Genomic DNA, 14260 nt, shown 5'->3' with positions numbered 1-14260 from the left:
CCATTTTTGGGTGAACTATTCCTCTAAGGTCTTCATAAAATAAAAAAATAATTTTGCAACTTCATTGTTGTACCATCAAGAAGTAAAACTGGCTACTCGTAAGGTGCTTGTTTTAGGCAAAGCCTTGTAATCCCAAGGTCTCGATTAGTTAAAGTCAGGGTGAGTTTGATTAACTCTCAATCTGATCCGACCTGTAACCGGGACAAACTTAAAGCAACAGCATCACGCCTCAAGGCGTCGCGCATGACAGCATGCAGACAGACAGGGTGGAAAAATGGACACCTGGTAGGGGCTTCAGACTGACTATACATCATCTTTATTCAAACGACGGAGTAACATGCAAACAGCCCACACATAGACGTCAATGACACAGAGGAAGAAAAAGCCTTTAGTCTGAGCCTATCAGGAACGGCTGGCGTTCAGAGGTGAGAATGACCTCAGATAGATAAGTGGGTGACAAAACGCCACAGCAGAAGCCCACAAGTCCCCGCCAAACATCATAATCGTACATGTACTGAAGTTTCCTGCGTCTTCCATATGACACACACGCAATGTATACCCTGACATACACAAAGGCAAGGGGTGACAAATAAATTGAGGGTGTAAAGCTAAACCAACCAGTTCCCCCCTTTTAAACCTTCTTCATCACAATAAATATATCAAATTTAAAATGATAAGTTTGCATTATGTTATTTTTGTTCGTTTCCGAGAAATTGTAACGTGCTGCGAAAACCAACATGACATCTATATTCTGTGGTCACAGCTTTTTAAAAAGTCAGCAAACAGACTCTAACTGCCTCTGTCTTTTATGCGTGTGATGCAAAACCAAACGAAAAAAGAGAGTAAATAGATCTAGAGGCATTATTTTACAATGCCATCACTGGATTCAAAAGCCATGAACAGATATCAGTAATACGTGCCAATAATTATTTATGCCGACAAACAGGTAAAAGACACTGGTTTAATATTCTGTGTCATTTGTAAGAATTATTTGTTAATGGGTTTAGTCCATTTAGATATTAGCGTTTAAAGTGACAAATAAAAACAATGCGGTTACAAGAGAAATAAAACAATCGCAGACCATTTGAAATTTAAAGTGCAATTAAACAGTGTTTCTATGTTAATTTAAAAGGTGTGTAATTCATGTTGCTGTACAGTTACTTTTTGTTTTGTTTTTTAACACTTGCACTAAAACTTTTATTACTGTTGGTGTGCACTTAAAGCAAATTTTCTGATGTGGTCTTATTAGTAATGAATCTATGTTTCGGCTGACCCCTGGTGGACATTATGCTCCTGATATCTTCAAGTGTCAATATCAGGTCTTTCATGGAACCTATTTATAGTATGTTCTCAATGGCACCAACTGATGTTTGTGTATTTTTCTGTTGAGTTAATAGCGACAAATGTTAATAATTAAATAGGTGTCAAATAAACATGTATTTCCTCAAGCACACTGAGCCTCAGATACGGCAGAACGCTGCCAAAATAATGTATATATTAATAAATGATGTTTTTGATTTATTCTTAATGTAATAAAGATGAAACTATACTAAATTAAGTTTGCATTTTCTCTCGTTTTTGCCATTGTAATTCGCAATGCAGCTCGTGACTTTTATTATTAATTGTACATTTGTATACTGCGAAGGTTTTTAAAAAGTATTTTGGCCAAGCGTACACAGAAGCGTTGTTTCCAAAAAACCAACTTTCATGTAAGACTTTAACTGTAAGCTAAATTCACTTATCAACAAACATGGCCTAAAAATATAATGACACTTGCTTTACGAAATAAAATACAGGAGGGCAGAGGATACATCTCACCTCTCCTTCAGTGTAAGTCAATGAGGACCAGAATTAGAATTAATCCATTTACTGCACAATCCTGCTCAGGTTGAGCCGTGACTCTAACAGAAGAAATAACAGACCCATTAGAAAGTTCACCAAGAGTAAATCTTATGTTTAAAAAAAATAGTTAGCAAGCATAGTTCTTGATCTTGGTCTTCTTGTTTTTGGTCTTCATTCGGACTCCACTGAGAAAAACTCTTACGATTGTCTCCATTGTCACACAAGTGCTTTTCTGAACGGAAAAGCCATTTAGCGTAGTTCATAGAAATGTGCGCACACAACAGGTGGTTAAAACCAAACATTTTCAGAGCTCAAGTACATCTGCCGTTCACCTGATAGTTTGTAATCCGGCCTTATATTTTATCCGAAGCGGAAGACAAGGTCACACTGTCCACAAGAGTTTATGTCCTCAACCAACAATTAGAAATGTATCCCATTCCTGTCGGGTAAAAGCACCGTCCTTGCTCAGTGGAAAAATCCCAGAGCAATTCATCCGTGCACCCAATAGCTTCAAATTAACACCGCTTTTTTTAAATCCAGTGCAAGCTGAATTCATCACATGGATGTCCCCGGTGTGCAGCAATCTACCTTTACCACAATTCCAAGTTCTTTACATTGGAAAATCCTGGATTCTCCCTGATCTTCCAATAAGTTCCATTGTACAACCACACTTCCCTTCCAGAAGCATCTAAGGTTTTCCTGTAAGAAAGAGGGCATTAAAACGTTCAGCTTTAATTCTTCAGATCAGCTCCATTCTGATACTGTTGTTAACTAACCTGAAGAAGCGAGGAATGTGTTCCTCTCCTTTCTTGGCCAGAATCTTCCTCCTTTCTCTTTGCTTTTCCTCCACCTCATCCTTCCTTTTGTCAGTCTCATCTAATTTTCCTTCTTCAAGTAATCTAACAGTACCAACACAAAGCATGAAGCATATATAATGATGACCTCATATAAATGAAACAGATGATGCAATTAAAAATGGTCTTATGCTGAAAAACCCCAGGATCAAAAGCTCCACTCGAGAGGCAGGAAAAGGCATCTGATTGATATGTGATCTGACAAACACAGTTTTGCTTTACGTGCTGTTTAGCAACAGGGTAAGACATATATTAAACCACAATAACAGAAAATCTTGACATTAAATATTAATAAATGACACTTGACTCACCAGAAACAAATATGCATAAAACGGTAAAAAGAAAACATCTATCAACTACTACTGGGTGCCCTTTGGCAAAAGTTGTCTAAAAGTCTTCCAGTATTTGTGCAGTTTGCAACAGACTATTATTTAAAAAGCAAAAAAGAGGACGAGACTAACATATATGTAATATATATGTAACAATATTAGTTAATAAATTCACCTTTGGTCTGGGCGTAAACGTGTATCTGTAGGGGGCAGCAGAGGCTTAAGTTCATGGGTCAGCTCATTCATTTCCATAGCAAAGCTGGAGAAGCCGTAGTAAAGCATGTAGTTCTTGGGCTGTGGATCTACAAGAAAGCATAGACTCTCTGATATACAGTATACTAACATATACTATCACAAAATTGGATTTTTAACATCCCTGATCTGTGCTTTCAGCTAAATGTTTACAACCGTGTTAAGACACATTTGGCTCTTCTATACTCACTTGGCTTCCAGATACACTGTGGGTTGGGCAGGGTGTCACAGAAGATCCCTTCGTGCCAAAATCCACCAAATCGATGAATGACCTTACCAGTCTCATCAAGAACTTGACCCTGCACTTCATTTTTGGATCCATCTGAACCCCAGTAACGAGACTGAGAGCACACAAAACGTTTGAAACACATAAAGATCAATTGGTAGAATGTACTGGATCAGTTTATAAATAAAAAAGTTACATCAAAAACACACCTTGACAAATGTGATCTTACAGGTGCAGACTGAACTTTTCAGGTTGCGGATGATGACCTCACCATAGTGCTCGAGGTATCGCTGCTGACTGAGGACATTGTGGATGCATGTCACCACTTTGTTCCATTCGTAGTGGTCCCCGTACCTATGGGTACAACAAAGATCTGTTAAAACTCCTCGCACCAGCAATCTGGATGACGATGACACCAAAATCAAGATACTTGCTTTTTTAAAGTCACATTCACCATCCCAGTTGGCATGATCTCCAAAGACTTGCCCCAAAACTTGTTCTTCCATCTCTGGTCTGTTTTCAGCATGATACACAATGAACACATTCCATCAACACAATGGAATGTGATTATTCAATACAAACATGGAGTAATTGTTTACGTTACTCATAAGTGTAACTAGGGCACAAATCATACCCTGCCAGAAGCTGAAATTGTTCGAATCTGCGTGACAAGCCGATATGGGGGGATGATGTGAAACCTGTGGACACACACAGAGTTAACAACTCCATAACAAACTTCTATGACGATCAGTGTGGATGGCTACTTACCTGCTCGCTAAGGTAACGGAAGCCACGGTCCTCTCTGTTACACTCAAATGTCTCTCCCAGGACAGGATTGAAGGGTTTGTAGCGATTGCGATATTGAGCTGTGGCATACCCAGATATGGCAAAAGCAGCAATATAAACCTACAGAGACATAAATGTATTATCAAACTACAATTGTTCAAAAACTATTTCAAAATGCTGGTGGCTGTGTTAAAAATAATTATACAGAACAAATTATACAAAGGAAGATATTTTGATGAACATTGCTAGCGTTGGCCCCCATTGATTTCAAAACCACAAAACCACTGTGACATTTCTCAAAATATCTTCTTTTGTGTTCCACAGAAGGAAGGGTCAAGTTTTGTATGACATGAGGGTAAAAAAATAATGAATAATAATGAGCATCTAAAAGCAGTCATTACCATTCTCTGATAGGGGTCATCAGTATGGTTGGCTGTGTCCAGAAGCTCAGAGTATTCCAGTTCCTCACAGAGTCTCTGCAAGAGACATACGGGTTCATTCAGAGCTGCCGGCATGGAGACGTGGGACAGGTCCTTCCCTATGTTGTTGTAGAGGATGGTCATCAAGCCAACGTGACTGTTGTCAGGACAGACCGCAGGCAAACTAGTACGCCGTCCGGTACATTTGATGGTGTTGAGTTTAGGTGGCGCCTTTGAGAGACTGGCACGGTACTTGCGTGAAGCGATTGCTGCGGAGGATATTTTTTAAAAAGACAAATGTTAATGCAATATACGATACAACCAAATATATGTATGCACACATCCATGTCCATAAATAGGGAGCTGGGTTTTTCCTAAGAGCTGCCACGTTGTCTTCACTGAAGTGAAGGGAACTAAAGACCAATCTATTTATTACTCTGGGCCATGTAGAGTAGAGTAAAAATACAGCTAACTAACACAGTAAAACACAATAAAAACATGGTAACATAATAAAAAACATGACTTTTGAAAATGTTTAAAAATGGAGGAACCAAACTCTTCATTTCTTCCTGGCATTATAGGTCACTTCTCCCACTAGTAACAGAGAGCCGATGTTCACTAACCATGAGCCTCATCAGGTTCTGAATTACTGGACCCGTCACTCAGACCGGACTCATCGGACATCTCAGAAGAGCTCACGCCCACGAGCTCATCACATGCATCAAAATACTCCGCTGCCGAGTCAGCAACTGACGGTGCAGAACTGCGGACTGAACCAAACTGAGAGAAACAAACACAGAGATGCGATGTCAAATTGTAAATCATTATTGACTACAAGACATGGGACAAAACAGGTCCCAAAACTTCTATTCGTTTCTAATTGATCATTTGTAATTGATCTAATGATCATATGCCAAATTATATAAACAGCCACAGAAATGTTTGTAAAAATACTCTACAGATCTTTACTTTGTCCTAAAAACAAACAAAATAGACAACATATACATTATTTTTAATATTTGTCATTTACCTCTGTTAAATCGGTTAAATATATATGAAAAACTGCTATTATTTATTTGATTTTTTTTTTTTTTGAAAATGGCTCACAGAACAATCACCACATAGGGTTAAAACTGAGAATGTTTTAGTTAACATTTTAGTAATCATTTGATGAATTTTAAAGTGGAGATTTGAGAGAGAGAGAGAGAGAGAGAGAGAGAGAGAGAGAGAGAGAGAGAGAGAGAGAGAGAGAGAGAGAGAGAAAATGAGAAATTAGAATCTGTTTATAAATATTTAAATAGGGACAAAGATATGTAAATTTGGGCCAATAACGATAACCGAAAATTATTTGACATGTGAAGCCAATAACCATTATATTGCCCGATATACAGTAGCCTATCTAAATATTAATATACAATTTTTGAGGATGAAACAAAAGGCAAAAAGTGGCGGATAATTTATGATTTTTGAATGCACGATAATTTATTGTGCATCTCTAATTATATTTTCTATGCATATTTCTATTTTATTTATTCTTTCCTATATTTTGGCCCAATACTGAGAGGTGAGAACGAAAAACTGTTTTTTTTTAAATCAGGAATTAAGAAATCATAGGTAAACACCTCTAAACATGTTAAAATGAATACACTCCTTCCTTGGTATTCAAAATTACACAGTGGGTTGCACCAACAAGGATTCAAGTAAACAGAGTTTAGAGCTGATCTAGGGTTTGTTGGGTTTGGATTTAGGGTTTAATTCAAATTGCGTTGCACCACTTAATTTTAAACAGAGATCAACAAGTCGTTGATTCAAACTTTAACCTGTATTTAAATCGTAAATTAATTTTGTCCGCCATGATGGATTTGCCGGTGTAACTAAACATCGACAGTGTTGCACTGTCATGTAAAAAGGAAATAAACAGCTCGTGCATGTAAAAGAAACGCAATTTTGCTATTTAAAACCTCTCTCTGGATAATTCGTTGATCATCATCCATAAACACATTTCACAAGCCTTGAGGGATATGAGAGCATACAAATATGACAGTTGAGCCGCATCATTATACTGCAGCTCGCGACAGGAGAGAAGAGCGCAGTACGTGAATTCACAGAACATCCGGTCCGTGTTCTGTGGCTGTTTGCGGCAGCACCGCCGGCTGAGGTGCGCCTGTTCGGGACCGGATCACAATTTAGACAGGGCGTCCACAATGCCGGTGTCCCTAGTCACTGGTGCCGCTAAAATACTCTTCTTGGTCTTTTCCATTTAATCACAGAAGTTGTGCTTGTATGTATTGGATAAGAAAGCAGGGCATCTTGAACTTGACGCTTCACAGCCGACCACCCTATCAAACCAGGGTCGTACTAAGGTGTTTTGTTTATTTTCATTTTTATTTACAATAAACACATCACTGAAGCATGACATGACGCTTATGTGTCTGTTTCTGATCATTTTCCTGCACATTTCATTATAGATATGTGTTTTTTTATTATTTAAACCTCCTCAGTAGCAAGTTTAAAGTTAATCCCTAACTGAGAGATAAATCAGAGTTTAAAATAATGGAGCAACAGAATTAAAGTTAATCTAGGTTTACTGTAAAATTAAAACCTGGATCAAACGATAGTTTAAATACGAAACCTGATTATTTTAAAAAAAGGTTTACAGTTTGGTGCAACAGAATTATTCAATAAACCTTGATTTATTCTAGATTTAAGATTAATCCGTGTTGGTGCAATCCACCCAAAGTCTTTTTGTCCCAGTACTCAAGACTCACTGACTACTTAAACTATGACAGTACAAAAGAGCCAGTTTGGCATATGAAGTAGGTGAAACCGTCCACATCTAAACAGAATGAAGAGGTAGTGGGAGGAGAAACAGATAAATCAATGCATGAAACTGGGTGAGTAGGTTCTGGTAGGAGGAGACACACCTTCCTTTGTAGCACAGTGCGGTAGGAGTCTTCAGAAGATTCAGAGGACACTGACAATTTGTGGATTTTGGTGTGACGGGAATTAACATCTAACTAAAGATACACACAAACAAATCTGCAGTGAAGCATAACATCTAAAGCAACAACACAGTATCTAGCATTAAAGAATAGCTAGTACTACAATACAGATACAGCTGTAGAAAATAAATTTACTGCGTACACACACGTACACAAGGTAATTTCAGGTAAAAGAGACTGCGCTATGGATATTTTACCTCAGCCAGGCTGCAGAGGTTGTTGATCTGAGCAGATGTGGTCTGGTGGAGCTCTCTGCTGGACCAGGTGTCCTTCAGCCGCTGGCGCTCCTGAGCAAGAGCCTCGTGTGCAGAACGAAGAGAGGCATGAACTGTGACAGTAACAAACACGGTCAGTAAATACCTTTTGAAGACTTCAACACTATCAGTGATGTTTCAGTATAAACAATTTTATCATTGATAATATTTTTAGCTTGTGCTTTGCAAAATTATTTATAAATGTCTCATGTCTAACCTTTCAAGGTAATGGAGCAAATATCCTGATGAAGCTTCTTGCCTTCTGTTGAGGTGGGGACTGTGGGGACATGTGGGGTCAGCTGGGTGGTTACGTAATCTGGGATGGAGGGCACAGAGGTTCCCAGGTGGGAAGAGCTGTTTAGGTGGCTTGATGATAACTGCATTGAATAGGAGGACAGAGAAGAGAAACGAGACACCTTACATTAGCAAGGCTAGAAATGAACTGTAGGAATATGTACACGCATGCATTCCTTGGCAAAAACTGTAAATATAGGACTACTGTATATAAACAGTAGTGACCAAAATCAACTTGTGTGATCTTTATTCAAATGTGTTGTTAAGTGAAAGTGAAAAAAAAAAAAGTGAAAGTGAAAGTGACCTATTAGTCAGATATGGTGACCCATACCCGAAATGTGACCTCTGCTTTTAACCCATCCAGAGAGTAGTGAACACACGCACAGCAAGCGGTGAACACACGTACACCAGGAGCAGTGGGCAGCTATCACTGCAGCGCCTGGGGAGCAAGTAGGGGTAAGGTGCCTTGCTCAAGGGCACCTCAGTCGTTACCCGCCGGCCCTCGGAATCGAACCGGCAACCTTCTGGTCACGAGTCCGACTCTCTAACCATTAGAGATGTTAGAGATGTATTTCAAATGTATTAGAGATGTATTTAAAAAATATCCAATGTCTGTGTGTAAACTGAAGCTCAGCTTTGGAGAAAAATGCCAACGAGACTTGGCAAAAAAATTGGCATAGTCATGCTTTATTTGATATGAGCTTTTTTTCTGTGCATTTTTTTTTGAGTGTGTATATTCAAATAAAACACACTTCCTAAAACACTGTCATTTGCCTTTGCCATAGAAAAAAGTCCAATAAATACCATAAAAGTTACATTTTTATCATACAACTCATACCTGGGTGCTTTTAAAGCAAATGTTGTGGGGCCATAAAAGTAAATTTTGTACAAACTTCCCCTCTGGATATCACTTTTGGCCACTACTGTAAATATATCAAAGTACCACGGTATTACCCATTCTGCAATATTTTTGGAAAGTCATCAGCAGTATGTTCACTTACCGATTTAGTAATCCCACGAAATGGCATCATGTAAAAAAAGTTAACTAAATTACTGTGTTTTAAAGCTCAAATACAACAAAGACTTAATGATGAGTCATTTCAAACCATGGCTGCATGGGTCCAAATAGTACAAACACAAGCATTGGGTAAAATTGACCAAGAACATCCTTATTTGACCCAACCACGGGCTGAAACAACCCAGCAGAGTGAACATAATATAACACTGAAATTTTGGGATATTCCATAATTTTTTAAAATTTGGAAAACATGGAATTATCCCAACAGGAGAGCAAGATTACAATTCCTTCTAAAGCTTTTATTCAGCAGCCTCACCATTCCAAGAGCTTCAACTCGAGAGAGCGTGCGAGAGTGACCCCAGATCTTGCCAGGCTTCTTCTTGGGCTTGTCTAGAGAAAGATTCTGTAATTCAAACACATTACATTGTGGCAAAGTTTTTCACAAACCTTTAATGGTTGTCACCATCTGGTTTATTACAGACCTGCATGCTTATAATCCTTTGAAGGTCTTTGTTATTCACTGCTTGGCCTGACTCAAGAGAGTGCAGCTTCTGAACCAGCCGATGAAGTTCATTCAGCTCCAGTTGACAACGGTTAAGCTCTGGAAAGAGAAAGAAATATTACGTTGGCTAACCTGAGAGCTAAATATTCATCTGTGCTTGTGTCCGTTATAAAGGGATACTTCACCTAAAAATGAAAATTCTGTCATAATTTACTCACCTTTGAGTTGTTCCAAATCTGTATAAATGTCTTTGTTCTGATGAACACAGAGAAAGATATTTGGAAGAATGCTAATAACCAGACAGATTTTGCTCCCCATTGACTACCATAGTAGGAAAAATACAATGGTAGTCAAAAGTGCCCCAGAATTGTTTGCTGTCCTACATTCTTCAAAATGTCTTATTTTGTGTTCAACACAACAAAAAACACGCTAAAGTAATTTTTCCTACTATGGGAGAACAAAGACATTTATACAGATTTGGAACAACTCGAAGGTGAGTAAATGATGACAGAATTTTCATTTTTGGGTGAAGTGTCCCTTTACTGCGTATAGCTACGTTGAAAACCAACGGAATTCTACAGTACCTTGGCCGCAGACGTCAGGCTCTTGGGTCTGGAGCCAGGCTGACACTTTTCCATTGACAACAGGATTAATGCAAGGCAGATTCGCTCTCTGAGTTTCACCCAAGTAAGATGCAGACGTGCTCTAGAATTAAAAGCAAACATGTGGCTTCCATTAATGAATTAATCAAACTAATTCACTCGGAAACAAAATTACCAACATTGTTTACCCAGTCATTTCATTCTGAATAGCATAGAAAACAGCACACGAGTTCAGAACAAAATGGTGATGAGTGAGCAATGCCAAAGTTTTGGCTATTTAACTCCCTAAGAAAAGCTATTAAGGGAATATTTACAGTCACACAGCAGGACAGGATGAAATCTTTATAATACTCGTAAATGTTTTACTCACCATGTCCGGCATGGCACTGTTTTTCTGAGATAAATGGCTACTTTGGGTCAGGGCCTGTAGAAAGCCATTGTGAACGTGTGCAGCCTCGTTCTTCTTATACATTCTGTGGGCACTCAGCTTGGTGACCCATATATAATATAACTCCTGACTTTTGGCCTAATGGGATATTAAAAGAAATTGATTATAAATATAATAAACATTATAATTAAAACAATCAAACATTAAGAACATTACATTCAAAAGTCATACTTTCATGTGATAGAGATTGTCTCCAGCATCCAGATCTATGCGTCCTGCTTTTTTGTTTACTGACATAACTGCAAGACTGACATCCATTGAACCATGCATCTTCCCTTTGGAAAACTTAAAATAAAAACTGTGTTTTAAAACAGTCTGGATCCAAGATATCTGTGACTTGTGAAAAAATAAAGGATCAGTATACTTACATCATACTGGTTTTTAGAATATCGTAGGGTCCCTTTATCCAGGTAAAAGTATCTCTAAAAGTGTGAATTTTCGTTAGACAAAACTGACCAAAGATATTGTTGACCAAAGATGATGTTGAATCTTTGTTGTATTACTCTCTTTCAATATTCCTCATACCTTATGCCATCCTTTCAGAGGCCACTTTCTCCTCTTCATCAGGTAGCCTTCACAAATTCCCCGAGGATTTGAATCCTGCATGCTCTCTCCGATGAGATTCATATCTGGAAAGTCATCCATCACCTCCCAATGTTTTATGTTCTATTAGGTAACAGATGAGAAAAAACAGCAGCAATAATGTAAAACAAGGTGTTTCCCATTTACAGCATACGTGCATGTGACACATATAATCCCTATGAAAAAAACGTTACAGCTGAGCTTCGTAGAATACATAAACTTGTTGGATTGCCTTTGACACCACCTGATTGGACACTTGCAAGATGTTGAGGAACTTGTTTCAAACGACCCAATCCTAACTTCTCACCCACCAATTTAAGGAAAATATTTGGGCGTGTTCAAAAATAAGTACTTTAAGTACATCTAAGAAGGTACAAACCAGACGTGAGTGGCGCGATGATGCCGTGCTGCTGCTTCTGGAATGAGTGGGCTTATACCAGCCGCCAGATGTCTTCTCCACACCACTCATCTGTGATGGGTTGTGGTCCGCTGAAGACCCGTGGGGTTCCATTTTGACAATGTTCTCTTGTGCACTTATTAGCTGAGCTTGATGTGTCGATAAGCTCTGTTAAAGATTTACTGTCATTGTACACTAGAGCACAATATGTCTGGAAAGCAGAAATACATTATTAGCGAGAACAAGGTTGTCCTTTCGTCAGAATGATGAAATCCATCTGGGTTAGAAACATTAAGAGAATGGTCTCCCTTACAAAAACAGAAGTTTATTCAAGTGTGCTACTACTGTACTGCTTTTAAACCAAACATGAGAAAGTATACTTCTCAGAAATCTAAATTATATATATACATTTACATTATACTTCATTATACTAAAATTTAAGCATATTTGGACTAAAGTTGTATAAAAACGTATAAACTTTTAGTGTACTTCAAAGTATAATTTTATGAACTTAAAAATGCCCTGCCGGCATCTAGATACTTAAATACTTGTATTTAAGCAAGGAACATAAAAGAGCAGTTTCTAAATTCAGTATAACAAACTACACTCCTAAGAAAACCAACGCAACACACTCCAATTTACATAAGAGAAGTCATATTAAAACTATGACGTGTAGCGCAAGGAAACACCTGTTTTGACGTCAGTCTGATATAATGTTAATTACTAATATTAATGATACATTTTATAGAAATGATACAGATTGTAGAAATAATTTCTTCTGAATGCAATGCCATCTCAGGGTGTGATAGAAACCAAACATGTTTGCTAAAGCCTTCCGTTGTTTTGATCCTGACAAGCTTAAACCTGTCCATTCATCTAAGTAAGGTCGAACCAGAACAGTGTCTTATAATAACGGTAGAATTCATATTTATGATATAAACCACCAGACTTATCATACATAACATAACTAGCAATGTTCACAGATAATTAGTAAATAAATTCAAGATATTTAGGCAGGTTATGTGGAAACTTATACACTGTTGTTAAGTAGACTATAAGAAGTTTAGAATTGTTTACAAGACGTCATATATTCATGATTGTTAGTAACCTTACAGAGGTAACATCCTTCATTGAGGAGGCTTAACGTCATTAAGCTAATTGGCTTTGAATATCCTTTTTTAGCAGCACTTGGTAGCTCTTCCACATAGACATGTAAGGCCACCCCTGCTAAAAAAAAACAATACAAATTCCATTACAGATACCATTATGAACCCTCAGGTATTTACCATTAAAATCATTACATCATCACAAAATTATCTTATGCAGTGTGTTTTGGGTTTTATTCCAACAGGATTTAATGTTATCGTGTTGGTTCCCATCCGCTAGTGACATCTAAGCAAGAGAACTCAACACACATTAGAGACCCACAGAGACCAGTTTCCATTATACAATTCCCATTATAATAATTAAATCTATCAGAATTCCTGTTGTGCATTCTGTTTTCAGCAGGGACAGCAAACAAAATGTATAGCAAAAGTAAACACTTCTGTCCTACCAAGGAAAATCTACTAGAAGTTTGATGTGCATCAAAAAGAATTTTAGAAGATTTGAAAGAATTGAACATTTGCATGCACAAACTTGAGTAGTTTAGCAAAACATTACTATAAAATTGACGCTAAAAAAGAAAGCATGTTCCAGAAACCTGTTTATCAATCGCCACATTTTTACAAGACGTATATTTGAAGAGTTTGGTTCCAAAATGAGATAACTATAAATCATATTTTTTATTGTGCATTCCAATTAATATCAATCAAACTGCTGTTGGTTTCTTTTGATTTATGCAATAATAACTAAAATAAAACATAACATAATAAAAGCATGATTTTTTAACATTTTTAAAAACGGAGTTATCTCATTTTGCAACCAAACTCTTCATTTGTACTGATTTTTTGCGACATTAAAGAAACGGATAAAAACGAGTGGTAGCCTCCAGGTTGTAAGTGGGAATTTAGTAACACATTTTCTTCTGAATTGTAGTTCGTAACGGAAACATTTATAAACAATATGAAGCTAGCTATTTCTCCAGTTCTTCTCACCGGACTAAAATGATAAAAGCAAACATCCTCCTCAGTTTTCGAACAGAAAACGAAACCAACTTGTAAAAGTTTTAATATTATAACCACAAGTGACATTCTACTCTACAATTACAACATAGGTTTACTTGCATTACATGCACTCACCTGAGACTCCTGCTCTTGACCAATGTGTGATGTATTTCAGAAGCATCTTCTCGACCTTCTGCCATTGATACTCGTGCGTCACACTACGTGACGGGCCAGACAACCAGTTTGACCACTATGTCTTAAAACGCAAGAATGCATCGGCCTATATTGCATGCGTATACAAACATTCAGTCGAACAGAGAGCTCCTGAACCGTCCTCTACCGGTGACT

General features: G+C 37.7%; 1 protein-coding gene across 4 annotated transcripts; it reads right to left on the bottom strand.

The window, feature by feature from the left end:
- Window positions 1-54: 54 nt before the first annotated feature.
- Window positions 55-14228, bottom strand: osbpl7 (oxysterol binding protein-like 7). Of its 4 annotated transcripts, none has more exons than XM_057358769.1 (23): window positions 12921-14227; window positions 11790-12018; window positions 11354-11494; window positions 11197-11250; window positions 11000-11113; window positions 10751-10906; window positions 10363-10483; window positions 9759-9877; window positions 9596-9679; window positions 9260-9286; window positions 8182-8341; window positions 7908-8038; window positions 7633-7725; window positions 5332-5488; window positions 4691-4977; window positions 4272-4409; window positions 4138-4201; window positions 3938-4016; window positions 3713-3857; window positions 3468-3618; window positions 3201-3327; window positions 2619-2741; window positions 56-2541 (listed from the first exon to the last, which is right to left on the bottom strand). In XM_057358769.1, exons 2-23 carry the CDS (start codon window positions 11919-11921, stop codon window positions 2433-2435), a joined length of 2712 nt encoding a protein of 903 aa, XP_057214752.1. In that variant the 5' UTR covers window positions 11922-12018; window positions 12921-14227; the 3' UTR covers window positions 56-2432. The 4 variants fall into 4 exon arrangements, with proteins under 4 accessions (XP_057214754.1, XP_057214752.1, XP_057214751.1 ...); XM_057358768.1 differs by having other exon boundaries at window positions 14048-14227; XM_057358771.1 differs by lacking the exon at window positions 7633-7725 and having other exon boundaries at window positions 55-2541; window positions 14048-14228.
- Between the last annotated feature and the right edge of the window lie 32 nt (window positions 14229-14260).

This window comes from Triplophysa rosa, linkage group LG18 (genome assembly GCF_024868665.1).
Source record: "Triplophysa rosa linkage group LG18, Trosa_1v2, whole genome shotgun sequence".
Classification (NCBI taxonomy): domain Eukaryota; kingdom Metazoa; phylum Chordata; class Actinopteri; order Cypriniformes; family Nemacheilidae; genus Triplophysa; species Triplophysa rosa.
The sequence above is the reverse complement of the archived record's forward strand: the minus strand, read 5'-3'. Positions and strand labels throughout refer to the sequence as shown.